Source organism: Coregonus lavaretus, assembly GCF_964263955.1.
Source record: "Coregonus lavaretus genome assembly, chromosome: 3".
Classification (NCBI taxonomy): domain Eukaryota; kingdom Metazoa; phylum Chordata; class Actinopteri; order Salmoniformes; family Salmonidae; genus Coregonus; species Coregonus lavaretus.
The window spans coordinates 54426689-54443036 of record NC_139990.1 but is presented as its reverse complement, the minus strand read 5'-3'; the positions used below and the strand labels follow the sequence as shown (position 1 = coordinate 54443036).

At 44.2% G+C, this 16348-nt stretch overlaps 1 protein-coding gene and 1 long non-coding RNA gene across 3 annotated transcripts; both read left to right on the top strand.

Annotated features, from left to right (window-relative positions):
* On the top strand, nt 1–2471 carry LOC311122426. Its single transcript, XR_014612437.1, has 2 exons — nt 1–171; nt 609–2471. It is a non-coding gene; the product is annotated as an uncharacterized lncRNA (long non-coding RNA).
* Nucleotides 2472–2976: 505 nt separating this feature from the next.
* On the top strand, nt 2977–16293 carry LOC311121693 (uncharacterized protein). Of its 2 annotated transcripts, XM_084157990.1 has the most exons (4): nt 2977–3232; nt 9184–9358; nt 9507–9641; nt 11478–16293. In XM_084157990.1, exons 3-4 carry the CDS (start codon nt 9525–9527, stop codon nt 15435–15437), a joined length of 4077 nt encoding a protein of 1358 aa, XP_084014116.1. In that variant the 5' UTR covers nt 2977–3232; nt 9184–9358; nt 9507–9524; the 3' UTR covers nt 15438–16293. The 2 variants fall into 2 exon arrangements, with proteins under 2 accessions (XP_084014116.1, XP_084014117.1); XM_084157991.1 differs by lacking the exons at nt 9184–9358; nt 9507–9641.
* The last annotated feature ends 55 nt before the right edge of the window (nt 16294–16348 follow it).

Below are 16348 nucleotides of genomic sequence, written 5' to 3'. Positions count from 1 at the left end.
GAAGTAAGTTGTATTTTCCACCTCGCTGCTGCGTTCCAAAATTCAGCCTATAAGGTTATGAAATATGAATAAGGTTACGTAGCAATGGCATCGCTAGATTACAAATGTCCGAATTTTAGATGATCAATGGCAGTAATATGAACGTGGATAGCAGTGACTCGCAGGTGTAAGGTAATGCTGCTAACGTTAGCTAGGCTAGCTATGTTTGGGGGATGGATAGCTAACGTTAGCTAGCTAACTATACTAACAAACATTTCCTAGGCTGGCTAGCTATATAGTTCGGTGTGTATATATACCAAATATAATTACTTGTGTCGATGTATTATTAAGCTATAGTTTGCAGATTGGGTTTTCGCTTTTGAACACCCTACTGGTCCAAGAAACAAAGACCGCCATATAGTCCATGATGAGGCAGACCCCCAAATATGGACCAGCGCCGGGCTAGTTAGCTAGTTAAGTCTAAAGGCTAGCACGCCCTACAGCTACCTACTGTTGTGTTGCTGAATTATGTGCTCCTCTTTTTATGCAATACTTCCCTGTGGATATATCATTTGTAATCAGTACTGTTGAACAGGCTTTCAAAACTAATATCCTTTTTGTTACCTCAGACACTCCAGAGAGACCCTATTCTACATGAATCATCGCATCAAGGACAGGTCAAGATGCAAAAGCGGAACTATATGAAAGGGAAAAGGGAGCATGGTGATGATGGACCCCCTTTTTGCTTTAGTTGTGAAATGATCTTTCCAGACCAAACGTCATTTCATGACCACTTTTGTCCTGCAGCGGGTTACATCTGCTCCTGTGGAACAGAGTTCTCCATGTATGTTGATATGATGGACCACAGCGGATTACATGAACCAGGCCACACGGTAATTAATTATAGCACCATAAAGAAGGAACAATATCAGAGGGAGAGAGAGTACAAGGAGCAGCTTTCGAGGCTGGTATTGAAGGCGGGGCAGGGAAGCTGGGCTGGGCAGGGAAGCTGGGCTGGGCAGGAAAGCTGGGCTGTGCCTGCACCAACTCCGATGCTATCGGCCCCTATGCAACGAGCCACAAAGCCTCCACCTGGTCCAAGTGCCCCAACAACGGACCTCTGGCACCAATTCCAGCCAGTGGTGTTGGTGGAGACCCTGCGCAAGTTTGGTAGGACAAAGCCCTACAGGTGTGCCTACTGTGAACTGGGCTTTGCAACAAAAGACTTACTCTTATGGCACCACAACACTCATGCAAGAAATAAAGTCCATGGCTGCCTGCGGTGCGGGTTGCTCCTGCTCAGCAACAACAAGTCACCCCAGCCTGGCCACCACCAGTGTGGCTCTTATCGGGCAACTCCTGAAACCAGATTCACCACTGCCACAGTGCTGAGTAACAGGAAACAGCCCGCGGGGTATGCTAAGAAGGTTGTCCAGCGTCAGCACTGTCCTGACCCGTTCAGTGGGGAGCTGCAGCTAGGGATGCATATGGTCTCACAGCAGCCCGTTCCAGGGACTTCTGGAACAAAATACTTGAAGTGTAGAGTGTGTCAGGAGCTCTTCCAAACTGTCAAGCTGCTCGAGAGGCACCGTTGCACAATGGCGGCGTCCTTTTTTGCGCAGGAACTGGGTCAGACGTCTGGCAAACAGCTCAATGGTCACAGAAAAGGGAAGGAGGGGACCAGCCCATACTCCTTGCCTCGAAGGAATGGTGACAAGGAGCTGGCGTTCAACATTCAAACTTCGACGAATGTAACTGTATACGACCACAAGGCAGTAGGCCCGGATAGGGGCACCGGGTTGTCTGCCGTTTCTGTAAAAACAGAGGTTTCGGATGATGACTGTTTTGTGATTGAGGATGCGTTCTCGTGCTAGTCGGAACTAGGAAACTCTGAAATTTCCGACTTGCTAACTGGTTGAACTCGGCACGTGTATAACTACAACCAGTTAGCAAGTAGGACATTTCCGTGTTTCCTAGTTCCGACTTGCACGTGAATGTGGCATAAAAGCGCCTTCACCAAACCAAGTCAGCTGTTATACCAACAATTAACCTCTTCCCTCCCAGTACTGCAGACATGAACAGTGCAAATGTGAACCCACTGCATTTGCAATGGACATAAACATCTTCTATGGGTTATGGGTTTGGTCCCTTTTCGTAAGGTACCATCTTAACTCTTATCTAACTATTCAATTTACAACTAATCTGTCAGTAGCCTAGATTTAATTTTTTACTCCATTTTTTTATTTTATTATGAGTTGTGTGTTTGTCAAATGACATTGAACATTTTTACATATGCAGTATCAAATCAGTCTGTATGGTTCAGATAACTACAAACATTGTATGATAGTTTGTCTTTTGAAAATGCTGTTAGTTTTTTTTACAGGAGTTTGGCTGAAAATGTGTTATAAGCAGCATTGGCCATATCACAAGGACATGTTGGTTCTTTCTAGCCATTTCTGTGATCTTGGAATAAAATAAAGTATTTTTTGTTTCTGCTCTCTCCCTTTCCTTTGTAGCAACTAAGGTGTAATTATCTTTGTGTGTCTTTCATATTTCAGGGACCAATGCAATAGCTGCAGCCATAAGTGATAGCTGGAAAAGGCTATACGGACACTCCTGACCTGCAAAACACATTTTTATTTCAGAATTACTCAAAATAAGGTTACGGTTAGAGGTAGGGTTAAGGTAAGGGTCAGTTTTAGATTTTGGTAGGTTGTTTTACAAGTCACTGTCTGTTATAGCCTCTGCCATTTGAGCATAATGGATATGCAGATAATGTATTCACTGATTGCTTGTGATAGCTCTCTGACATAGTTTGTCACTTGTGTATGAACATAGCATAGCAAAATAGAGGTTAGTCGTCTTAGGATATTTTGATATGAGAATTTTATAAGCACCGCACAGAAAGTTGTTTTGGGAAATAATTTGTATTAATTTTTTTACACCGGTTGTCCACCTTTGATGAGGTAAGCATGTGACGCCATTTCCGGCCTACCGGATGTTGAGTGAGGAGAAAAAAACAATTGAATCACGAATACAATAAGCTCACATTTTAAATAATGTCACACAACATTGTATCTGAACGTTGTCGTAAACATGAATGTTATGTGCAATGCATTATTTATACATTTTGATATTTGTCGGCTTTGGACTACAACACGGTATGTTGACATTAGCTAGCTAGTAGCTTTCATCATGTCGACAGGTATCTAACTGGTGGTTCGAGGACAAGTCTGCACTAACACATATTTGGGTGAGTAACCACGAGTCTTACATTAAACAGATCTAGCTATGGCGTGCATGTTTCTTCTTTAGCTAGCGAGCTAACTGGATTTAGAGCATGTTTTCTAACATGTCGGCCTACCTGCAGAGTTTCGCTATAGCTAACGTTAGTTGACCCAGTGCCTTCCGAAAGTATTCACACCCCTAGAGTTTTTCCACTTTTTGTTGTGTTATAGCCTGAATTTAAAATTGCGAATTTGTCACAGGCCTACACACAATACCCCATAATGTCAAAGTGGAATTATGTTTTTAGAAATTTTTACAAATGAAAAGCTGAAATGTCTTGAGTCAATAAGTGTGCAACCCCTTTGTTATGGCAAGCCTAAATAAGTTCAGGAGTAAAAATGTGCTTAAGTCACCTAAGTTGCATGGACTCACTCTGTGTGCAATAGTGTTTAACATGATTTTTGAACGACTACCTCATCTCTGTACATACAATTATCTGTAAGGTCCCTCAGTCGAGTTGTGAATTTCAGACCGATTCAACCACAAAGACCAGGGAGGTTTTCCAATGTTTTGCAAAGAAGGGCACCTATTGGTAAAAAATAAAAATGCAGACATTGAATATCCCTTTGAACTTGAAGTTATTAATTACACTGGATGGTGTATCAATACACTCAGTCACTACAAAGATACAGGCGTCCTTCCTAACTCAGTTGCCAGAGAGGATGGATCAACAACATTGTAGTTACTCCACAATACTAACATAAATGACAGTGAAAATAAGCCTGTACAGAATAAACATTCCAAAACATGCGTCCTGTTTGCAATAAGGCACTAAAGTAAAACTGCAAATGTGGCAAAGAAATTAACTTTATGTCCTGAATACAAAGCGTTATGTTTGGGGCAAATCCAACATTTACATTTACGTCATTTAGCAGACGCTCTTATCCAGAGCGACTTACAAATTGGTGCATTCAACTTATGATAGCCAGTGGGACAACCACTTATTATTATTTTTTTATGGGGGGGGGGGGGGGTAGAAGGATTACTTTTATACTATTCCAGATATTCCTTAAGAGGTAGGGTTTCAAGTGTCTCCGGAAGGTGGTCAGTGACTCCGCTGTCCTGGCATCGTGGTGGAGCTTGTTCCACCATTGGGGTGCCAGAGCAGCGAATAGCTTTGACTGGGCTGAGCTGGAACTGTGCTTCCGTAGAGGTAGGGGGGCTAGCAGGCCAGAGGTGGATGAACGTAGTGCCCTCGTTTGGGTGTAGGGTCTGATCAGAGCCTGAAGGTAAGGAGGTGCCGTTCCCCCTCACAGCTCCGTAGGCAAGCACCATGGTCTTGTAGTAGATGTGAGCCTCAACTGGAAGCCAGTGGAGTGTGCGGAGGAGCGGGGTGACATGAGAGAACTTGGGAAGGTTGAACACCAGACGGGCTGCAGCGTTCTGGATAAGTTGTAGGGGTTTAATGGCACAGGCAGGGAGCCCAGCCAACAGCGAGTTGCAGTAATCCAGACGGGAGATGACAAGTGCCTGGATTAGGACCTGTGCCGCTTTCTGTGTAGGGTAGGTGGTGATCCGACATCCACACTGATATGTCTGCCAGATATGCAGAGATGCGATTCGCCACCTGGTTATCAGAAGGGGGAAAGGAGAAAATTAATTGTGTGTTGTCTGCGTAGAAATGATAGGAGAGACCATGTGAGGATATGACAGAGCCAAGTGACTTGGTGTATAGAGAGAATAGGAGAGGGCCTAGAACTGAGCCCTGGGGGACACCAGTGGTGAGAGCACGTGGTGCGGAGACAGATTCTCGCCACGCCACCTGGTAGGAGCGACCTGTCAGGTAGGACGCAATCCAAGAGTGAGCAGTGCCGGAAATGCCCAACTCGGAGAGGGTGGAGAGGAGGATCTGATGGTTCACAGTATCAAAGGCAGCAGATAGGTCAAGAAGGATAAGAGCAGAGGAGAGAGAGTTAGCTTTAGCAGTGCGGAGAGCCTCCGTGACACAGAGAAGAGCAGTCTCAGTTGAATGATCAGTCTTGAAACCTGACTGGTTTGGATCAATAAGGTCATTCTGAGAGAGATAGCAGGAGAGTTGGCTAGAGACGGCACGCTCAAGAGTTTTGGAGAGAAAAGAAAGAAGGGATACTGGTCTGTAGTTGTTTTTTGAGGAGGGGTGCAACTCTCGCTCTCTTGAAGACGGAAGGGACATGGCCAGCGGTCAAGGATGAGTTGATGAACGAGGTGAGGTAAGGGCGAAGGTCTCCGGAAATGGTCTGGAGAAGAGAGGAGGGGATAGGGTCAAGCGGGCAGGTTGTTGGGCGGCCGGCCGTCACAAGTCGCAAGATTTCATCTGGAGAGAGGGGAGAAAGAAGTCAAAGCATAGGGTAGGGCAGTGTGAGCAGGACCAGCGGTGTCATTTGACTTAATAAATGAGGATCGGATGTCGTCAACCTTCTTTTCAAAATGGTTGACGAAGTCATCCACAGAGAGGGAGGAGGAGGATTCAGCAGGGAGGAGAAGGTGGCAAAGAGCTTCCTATGGTTAGAGGCAGAGGCTTGAAATTTAGAGTGGTAGAAAGTGGCTTTAGCAGCGGAAACAGAGGAAGAGAATATAGAGAGAAGGGAGTGAAAAGATGACAGGTCCGCAGGGAGTCTAGTTTTCCTCCATTTCCGCTCGGCTGCCCGAAGCCCTCTTCTGTGAGCTCGCAATGAGTCGTCAAGTCACGGAGCAGGAGGGGAGGACCGAGCCGGCTGGGAGGATAGGGGACATAGAGAGTCAAAAGATGCAGAAAGGGAGGAGAGGAGGGTTGAGGAGGCAGAATCAGGAGATCGGAGATAGAAGGATTTAGCAGAGGGAAGAGATGATAGGATGGAAGAGGAGAGTAGCGGGAGAGAGAGAGCGAAGGTTGCGACGGCACATTACCATCTGAGTAGGGGCAGAGTGAGTAGTGTTGGAGGAGAGCGAGAGAGAAAAGGATACAAAGTAGAGGTCGGAGACTTGGAGGGGAGTTGCAGTGAGATTAGTAGAAGAACAGCATCTAGTAAAGATGAGGTCAAGCGTATTGCCTGCCTTGTGAGTAGGGGGGGACGGTGAGAGGGTGAGGTCAAAAGAGGAAAGGAGTGGAAAGGAGGCAGAGAGAAATTAGTCAAAGGCAGACGTAGGGAGGTTAAAGTCACCCAGAACTGTGAGGGGTGAGCCATCCTCAGGAAATAAGCTTATCAAGGCGTCAAGCTCATTGATGAACTCTCCAAGGTAACCTGGAGGGCGATAAATAAGGATGTTAAGCTTGAATGGGCTAGTGACGGTGACAGCATGGAATTCAAATGAGGAGATAGACAGATGGGTCAGGGGGAAAAAAGAGAATGTCCACTTGGGAGAGATGAGGATTCCTGTGCCACCGCCGCGCTGACCAGATGCTCTCGGAGTATGCGAGAACACATGATCAGACGAGGAAAGAGCAGTAGGAGTAGCAGTGTTTTCTGTGGTAATCCATGTTTCCGTCAGCGCCAAGAAGTCGAGGAACTGGAGGGTAGCATAGGCTGTTCGGCAGTTCCAGAGGCTGCCAGAGACCTGGAACTCCACGTGGGTCGTGCGCGCAGGGACCACCAGATTTGAGTGGCAGCAGCCACGCGGTGTGAAGCGTTTGTATGGCCTGTGCAGAGAGGAGAGAACAGGGATAGACAGACACATAGTTGACAGGCTACAGAAAAGGCTACAATAATGCAAAGGAAATCGGAATGAAATTTACCAAACATCTGGGAAAGCGAGAGAGCGGGGCCTCCCTCACTTACGTTTCACTGAAACACTCAAATATAACTCTCCCAACTTCCACTTTAGAAATTATAGAGTACCACTCTTCATATTTTCAAACATGGAGGTAGCTGCATCATGTTATGGGATGCTTGTCATCGGCAAGGACTAGGGAGTTTTTTATTTTTATAAAAATAAACGGAATAGAGCTAAGCACAGGCAAAATCCTAGAGGAAAACCTGGTTCAGTCTGCTTTCCAACAGACACTGGGAGACTAAATTAATCTTTCAGCAGGTCAATAACCTAAAACACAAAGCCAAATATACACAGGAGTTGCTTACCAAGATGACATTGAATGTTCCTGAGTGGCCTAGTTACAGTTTTGACATAAATCGGCTTCAAAATCTATGGCAAGACTTGAAAATGACTGTCTGACAATGATCAACAATCAACTTGACAGAGCTTGAAGAATTTTAAAAAGAATGTGTAAATATTGTACAATCCAGGTATGCAAAGTTCTTTGAGCAGTGGTGTCAAGCTCATTCCAGGGAGGGCCTAGTGTCTGCTTGTTTTTGTTTTTTAACTTTCAATTAAGACCTAGACAACCAGGTGAGGGGAGTTCCTTACTAATTTGTGACCTTAATTCAAGTACAAGGAAAGAGCGAAAACCTGCAGATACTTGGCCCTCCGTGGAATGAGTTTTTGTCACTTGTGTCTTAGAGACTTACCCAGAAAGACTCACAGCTGTAATCGCTGCCAAAGGTGATTCTAACATGTATTCACTCGGGTGTGAATACTTATGTAAATGAGATATTTCAGTATTTAATTTACAATAAATGTGAGAAAAAAAATCTAAAAACATGTTTTCACTTTGTCATTATAGGGTATTGTGTGTAGAAGGGTGAGAAAATATATTGAATCAGTTTTGAATTCAGGCTGTAACACAATAAAATGTGAAATATGTCAAGGGGTATGAATACTTTCTGAAGGCACTGTAGCTAGCTGCCTACAGCGACAAGAGGAATGGATTTGATTTGGGAATTTCCGTAGTTAGTTATTTTCACTTCGATTAGATCATCTGGATGTCAGACAGCCTCTATGGGTTGTGGTGCCTACAACTTATCAATTTGATTCAATGCATGGAAGACAGAAGTTGAAACACTCAAACCCAACAGAACAACAATGCATCAGTGTGTGAGTATGTGAGGTACATGTGGGCTGTTGTTTGGTGGGACAATTTGAATGACAGCATGGAAATAATATGGGATAAAATGTTGCACAGGCTGCTAAATACTGGTGCATAAATACAGATGCAAAATGTAGTGGTATGTTTATATATTTCTTTTTTTCAAGTCAGTAGCAGTAACTGCTATTCCAGTTTCAACTGTTCTGCCTGCGGTTACGAAACCCCTACCTGTCCCAGACCTGCTGTTTTCAACTCTTAATGATCGGCTATGAAAAGCCAACTGAGAGACCTGAGCCCTAGGACCATACGTCGGGACTACCGGCCGTGGTGACTCCTTGCTGTCCCCAGTCCGCCTGGCCTTGCTGCTATTCCAGTTTCAACTGTTCTGCCTGCGGTTATGGAACCCCTACCTGTCCCAGACCTGCTGTTTTCAACTCTTAATGATCGGCTATGAAAAGCCAACTGAGATTTATTCCTGATTATTATTTGACCATGCTTGTCACTTATGAACATTTTTGAACATCTTGGCATGGTTCTGTTATAACCTCCACCCGGCACAGCCAGAAGAGGACTGGCCACCCCTCATAGCCTGGTTCCTCTCTAGGTTTCTTCCTAGGTTTTGGCCTTTCTAGGGAGTTTTTCCTAGCCACCGTGCTTCTACACCTGCATTACTAGCTGTTTGGGGTTTTAGGCTGGGTTTCTGTACAGCACTTCGAGATATTAGCTGATGTACGAAGGGCTATATAAAATAAAATTGATTGATTGAGTAGCACAGCCCCATCCCTGTCTTGTCCCAATCTATGGAAGGGGTGTTCTTGGCCATTCTTGCAAGGGGCCCCACAGGGTGGGGGGATTATGTGTTGTGAGGGGCCCCAGCAAGACTGACTAACATTTCTGCAACGTGTGCAAAGGGGAAGTTAACTCAAATTACAACCTAACATGACTGTTAGTTCGATAACCCAAGACAGTTTTCGGATATGCATTTTGTTAAGTTATGATGTAGAATCAGGTGGCTCAAACTTCTATCTTCTGTTAAGGTACCTGGAGACGGTAGTGGGGGTTACCTGGCTAGTTTGTGGTGGAAGAGGAGAAGCATGTTTTGAACAAAAACTGGATGATCGTTCTTGCCTGGGCTGCTATTGGAGGATCTACGTTAAACATTTACATTTTCCTCATCAGTCCCGCCAGAGAGCCTGCCTAAAAATAAAGACCGTAAGTATTAAAATAGCATAAGAAAGTCACTCATGTGATGGAAATACTAGCGTCTTGTTACTAGTATTCCAGAGGCTAGAAAAATTCCATCCTGAATCTAGTTTTAATGAAAATTCTCCTCTTGCCTATGTTTGGTTTGAAAACACAGAGCAAGAGACTGACTGACATGGGAAGTAAAATGTCCCTCAGTAGAGGAGTCAATGATGAGGAAACGGAGTCAGCCGTATCTGCTGTCCATAGCAACCCTCCTGAACCCTTGCCTGCCCTGACTAACGAGAAATCGGTAACTACTGATACTGGCAATGGAGACACTACTGTTCTAATGTGTCCCTCTTCAGGGTGTTTTCATGTCTATAACTGTGTATCTCATACAATATACAGTGGGGAAAAAAGTATTTAGTCAGCCACCAATTGTGCAAGTTCTCCCACTTAAAAATATGGGAGAGGCCTGTATTTTCCATCATAGGTACACGTCAACTATGACAGACAAAATGAGAAATAAGTTTCCAGAAAATCACATTGTAGGATTTTAAATGAATTTATTTGCAAATTATGGTGGAAAATAAGTATTTGGTCAATAACAAAAGTGTCTCAATACTTTGTTATATACCCTTTGTTGGCAATTACACAGGTCAAACGTTTTCTGTAAGTCTTCACAAGGTTTTCACACACTGTTGCTGGTATTTTGGTCCATTCCTTCATGCAGATCTCCTCTAGAGCAGTGATGTTTTGGGGCTGTCGCTGGGCAACACAGACTTTCAACTCCCTCCAAAGATTTTCTATGGGGTTGAGATCTGGAGACTGGCTAGGCCACTCCAGGACCTTGAAATGCTTCTTACGAAGCCACTCCTTCGTTGCCCGGGCGGTGTGTTTGGGATCATTGTCATGCTGAAAGACCCAGCCACATTTCATCTTCAATGCCCTTGCTGATGGAAGGAGGTTTTCACTCAAAATCTCACGATACATGGCCCCATTCATTCTTTCCTTTACACGGATCAGTCGTCCTGGTCCCTTTGCAGAAAAACAGCCCCAAAGCATGATGTTTCCACCCCCATGCTTCACAGTAGGTATGGTGTTCTTTGGATGCAACTCAGCATTCTTTGTCCTCCAAACACGACGAGTTGAGTTTTTACCAAAAAGTTATATTTTGGTTTCATCTGACCATATGACATTCTCCCAATCCTCTTCTGGATCATCCAAATGCACTCTAGCAAACTTCAGACGGGCCTGGACATGTACTGGCTTAAGCAGGGGGACACGTCTGGCACTGCAGGATTTGAGTCCCTGGCGGCGTAGTGTGTTACTGATGGTAGGCTTTGTTACTTTGGTCCCAGCTCTCTGCAGGTCATTCACTAGGTCCCCCCGTGTGGTTCTGGGATTTTTGCTCACCGTTCTTGTGATCATTTTGACCCCACAGGGTGAGATCTTGCGTGGAGCCCCAGATCGAGGGAGATTATCAGTGGTCTTGTATGTCTTCCATTTCCTAATAATTGCTCCCACTGTTGATTTCTTCAAACCAAGCTGCTTACCTATTGCAGATTCAGTTTTCCCAGCCTGGTGCAGGTCTACAATTTTGTTTCTGGTGTCCTTTGACAGCTCTTTGGTCTTGGCCATAGTGGAGTTTGGAGTGTGACTGTTTGAGGTTGTGAACAGGTGTCTTTTATATTGATAACAAGTTCAAACAGGTGCCATTAATACAGGTAACGAGTATAGGACAGAGGAGCCTCTTAAAGAAGAAGTTACAGGTCTGTGAGAGCCAGAAATCTTGCTTGTTTGTAGGTGACCAAATACTTATTTTCCACCATAATTTGCAAATAAATTCATTAAAAATCCTACAATGTGATTTACTGGATTTTTTTTCCTCATTTTGTCTGTCATAGTTGACGTGTACCTATGATGAAAATTACAGGCCTCTCTCATCTTTTTAAGTGGGAGAACTTGCACAATTGGTGGCTGACTAAATACTTTTTTTCCCCACTGTACCCATATGTTTGTCTGATATGTGCAGTGTTTGCCTGTTTCTATATTTGATTAGGAAAACTAAGACAGCGCAAAAGGAAAGCATTACCATGTTATACCCTTAAAATTTTTTTTATATATATATTTGTTTTTTTTACAGCCATCTGAAGAGAAGATCAGCAAAGAGGTAGACAACTGCCATAACATGCCCCCTATGAAGGAGCCCTTACAAAGGCCCCAACAACAGAGAAAAAGTAGAAGCCAGCAGAACAAAGTGGTAGCTGAATCCTCTGACACACTGTCACTACCAGGTACCCCTGTTTCGGCTGACCTTCCTAATTCCGGAAAGGTAAACTCTGGTGACATTAATCACAGAAGAAAGCGAACAAAGACCCAGGCAAACGTGGAGAAAATGCATGTTAATTCACCTGCTACTGGTCATGCTAAAACTCACTGTGGAAGTGTCAATCCTGAAGGGCATTTATCACTTACTGGGAGTGAGCAAACAATGAACTGTGTCACAAAAGAGCTGGTGGATGTAACAAGGCCAGCAGAGGTAGACGTTGTTAGGAAACGTGGTCGCCCTCGCAAGAAGGCAAAGATGCTGCATACTGTGCTACAAACAGAGCAGAGTTCTTCTCATCTGAGCACTGCAGAATCAAAGGATTGGAGTGAAACAATGACTGACAGAGCGAATGCCATTTATTTTACTACAAACTGTGTAGAAAACAGGAATGACAAGTCTCTCAGAGCTAGGGAAACAAAAGCAGTCCCTCTAAACCGTAAACCAAGCAATACAGTGGTGTCTGTTCTTGACTCGTCGCCCCAAGACCATCAACCAGCCGAATCTAGCCCTGTGGCTATCGCACCCTTGGAACCAAAAAGGAAAAGGGGGCGACCGAAGGGGTCGACCAAGAAACGACCAGGAAAAACCATGAACACTATTTCAGTGCAACAATCCCATGTAACAGAAGACAAAATGGTCATTAAAAAGGAACCTGATGAGATGCTATCTGAGGAAAAGAGAGGAAACATTGGTCCTCAGCCTGAGGAAGCTCCTGTTGAGCCTAAACACAGAGTAGGACGACCACCAAAGAAAACAACGCTCGTGAGGCAGTTTGCATTAGCACAGAGAAAATCATGTTCCATTGCAGCATCTGTGAATTCCCAGGATATTTCACCACAACATCAGAAGATTGAGACTGAACGTTCACTAGATTATATAGCAAGGCATGTGTCTGTTTCACTTAGTCGCGTTGATTCTCAGAGAGGTGGGAGGTCAAGTGGGACTGCTGATGTGATCTCTAATGTGAAGTGTGAGGATATTGAAATAGAGCTGGGTGATTTTAATTCCGTGGCACAGTCAAATTGTCTCATGTCTTTTCAATGCCACACTGACACCAGTGTGAAGGTTGAGCCCTGTAGTACTAGTTGTGACGGCACTGAGTTCAAAAAGCCACTCAAAGTTGACAAACGCAGAGAAACTGCTGGCACTGCTCCCAGAAAGCGATGCCGGTTCGTTTTTGGAAAAATGAAGTACAAGAAGGGAAAGAGGAAAAGGTGCATAGATAGAGGTAGACTCCAACGTGAGATCTCACAGGGAGATCCAGACACCATGTCAAAGCAGGCCGATGAAGGCAATGGTGACGTTGGAGAGGGGATGGACTGTGGCGAATCAGCATGGGAGTATGAAGGTAACACAAATGACAGCTTTTCAAATGGAAGTAAATCAACAGATGAAGGATTTAAAGATTTGCCTGAGAGTCACCTAAATCCAATCATCACTGATGTAAACATATTAGAAACTATGTCGCATGAGTCCTTTTCGAAATCAGATGTCGTACAAGGTGAGGAATTCACAAGTAAGAAAATCAAGAAGGAGAGAGATGGTGTAGGCGATGAAACTGAATATAACTCAACAAGCAGTTGTCTGAAGGCTAGGGGTCGACCAAAAGGGAGACCAAAAGGCACAGGGAAAACCTGTGAGTACTGCGGTCGCCATTTTGATTTTGTGTCTGTATATACCGTCCATCTACGCACTCATACAGGCGAAAGGCCCTATAAGTGCATTGATTGTGACCAAGATTTTGCCCAGCTATCTAACTTAAAAAGTCATATCAAGAAACATAACAAGCGCTGTGGGCCTCTGAAGTGTCCTTATTGCAAAATCAAGTTCAGTAATTCAAAGGAATTGCTTGCTCATTGCAAGTGGCACTCGCAGAACCCGAACCAGGACTCTGAGTTTGGGAGGAATACGAAGGATAACAGAAATGATGCCACTCATACACCCCCTGTTTCCCTGAAAGAAAGGAGGAAAAGGGGGAAAGGGGGGATACTCAAATGCCACATTTGTGGGAAAGTATTTCCCTTTTGGTCTGGTCTACAGGTTCACATACGTATGCACACTGGGGAAAAACCATATATCTGTAAAGTATGTGGGAAAGCCTTTAGTAATCGCTCATCAATTCGTATTCATGAGGTGACACACTGGTCCATTAAGCCTTACAACTGCAATAGGTGTGGGAAGAGTTTCACTCAGTTGTCATCTGCAAAAAAACATCCCTGCAAGGGTCTGCGGGAGAGTAATGACAGAGAGTGCCGGAAGAAGCCTTTCATATCTTTTACATGCCACATCTGCGAAGAGAGATTTGTTCAGCGGCGTCAGTACAAAACCCACCTGAAAACCCATGCTGGTGCGAAGCTCTTTCGCTGTTTATTCTGTGACCAGCTGTTTAGTGTGATGTCAGAATTTGAAGAGCACCACCAATATTGCACCAAAGTTAGGGGGGAGAAGATGACATCCAAATCTGAATTTAGGATTTGGAAACCTAGAGCCCCTAATCAGCAGAGATCGCAGCAGCAAAGTGTCAAGAGTCATTCACCAGTCAAGATTCATTCACCAGTCACCCAATCAGTATTTCCTGCAGCTGCTGATAGTCAACCATTTCAGAACCTTGGACAGAGTTCAGCTTCCTCTGCCTCGTTGCTGAACTGTGAACCTACCCCACAGCAAAAACCAAGTGGTCATCAGTCTTCACAAACCCATCCCAAAAAACCCATTGCTGCAACTCTGCGCCCCTTCCAAACATGCATTATACCCACAAATAATCTCACCCCCCTTGTATCAAAGTTGAACAGCCTAGATCGTAAATCTGACCCGAGGAAGTACTTATGCCCACGTTGTGGACGACTCTTCAGACACACAGGGAGACTCCGAGCCCACATGCTAACTCATGCCCACAGTCAGAGCTACACCTGTGACTGCTGTGGAAAGACCCTGGAAAGCTGGAAAAAGCTTTGGCTCCACCAGCGAGTCCACAGACAGAAACTAGGACGGTTCTCATGTCCAAAGTGTCGTCAAGGTTTCCGCTTCGTTGGGCCCTACAAGCAGCACATGCTGCGAGAACACCCTGAGTACCAGTGGATCGATGAGAGACCAAACAAAACTCTCAAAGGACTTGACCAGCAGCAGTGCCTGCCTTATCAATGTGAGGAGTGCAACACCAGCTTCAGGACACTAGATTTGCTTTTCAATCATCAGCTTTGCCATTCCTCACCAGGTGACCACAGTATGTGGATACAGGACGACTGCTATGATTACTCTCCATCGACACATGAACATGATGTACTTTCCAACATGAATGGATTTGAACCTCACATGAACAGTGGCGTAACACACACCCATCAGGAACTCCACCATAGCTACTACCCTTCTCCACCTCTTCAAGAAAACCACCCACAAGGTTCACATCTCCCTCATTACTTTTCCAATCATTCAGACCTACCCCATTCACTGTCACCCCTTATACCCGTGCCTCCCCCAATGCAACACCCAGGTTTCCAACCAGGCCTCCAGTCATATGACTCCCCCCAGCTGCTCACAAGCTCTCTATCACCTCTGTACTCACAGGTAGAGACCATTCCAAACCCTGACAGAAAAGAAGGGAATGTAAACAGGAAGCGGAGTAGAATTTATGGGAATGCGACTAAACGTGCTGCTAGATCCAAGGAGGGCAAGGCGACAACGGGGGGTTTGGATTGTGCGGAGTGCGGTGTTCAGTTTCCTGCTGTGTCACAACTGTATGACCATTATTTGCAGCATGCCAGGGGAGAGGTGTAAGAAGCGAAAATGAGGGACCTTGTTTTATCACAAAGGCACGTTATCCCCCCATCTCTTGCTCAGAGGTTTACTTCTATCAGTTTAGAAATGACTCATAGGTCAACCAACAAAAATGGCATTTTTAACACATAAGGAGTTGTTTGGTTGTTGTATTGATTTTTGAGTGTATATTCTGTTGAATGGAGATTTTTACTCTGGTTGCTTGTTGGACATTAGGGAAGCTGATGACTTTTGGTTGTTATTTGAATTACTTACACTGATAAATTTTAAGTTGACAGTATTTTATTTTTTATTGGTCCCCTAACTTCACCTTTTTGTGGGAAAATGGAAATCTGAAAACATGGTAAGTGCTTTTATACATTGGAGTAGTTGTAGCAGGTTTGAGACGAGGACAGATCATGGCCTGCAATCTATTTTTCAATGGTAGTTTGAGTGTAAATTACAATGCTTTATCATGGAACATTGTCATACCTCTTAATGTCATTGTTAACCACTTACTGTCAGACTCTGATGCTCAACTGATGAAAAATAATGTCGTAGTTTAGCCTACCAATACAAGTGATTAACATCTATTTTTTTTCTGTCCATTTAGTTAAAAGAAAATTCTAAACCTCATGTTTTGCAAGTTACAGTAATTTATTCTGTGGTTAAGTGTTAATTTGTAACTTTTGCAAGACAAATCTTTTAACTGCAAATACTCTAGTCTTTTTAACTAATATGCCTACATTCCCTCATGTTTACAGAAAGTTATTTTGTTTAGAAAAGCAATTCTTGTTCTGTTGCTGATGAACTGACAGCTGTTTACATACTGTATATTTGACTTTCTAGCTTCACTCAGACAAAAATAAAAGCCACTTTTCTTATGTTGTGTTTATTTAATTGCAGACATATAGCCTAGCACAAGTACATAT

What these genes read in the sequence shown, in the direction of transcription:
- LOC311121693 (XM_084157990.1), top strand. Translation starts at nt 9,525, where the DNA reads ATGGGAAGTAAAATGTCCCTCAGTAGAGGAGTCAATGATGAGGAAACG. An exon ending in CCCTGACTAACGAGAAATCG is followed by an intron (nt 9,642 to 11,477) that starts GTAACTACTGAT and finishes TTTTTTTTACAG; the next exon opens with CCATCTGAAGAGAAGATCAG.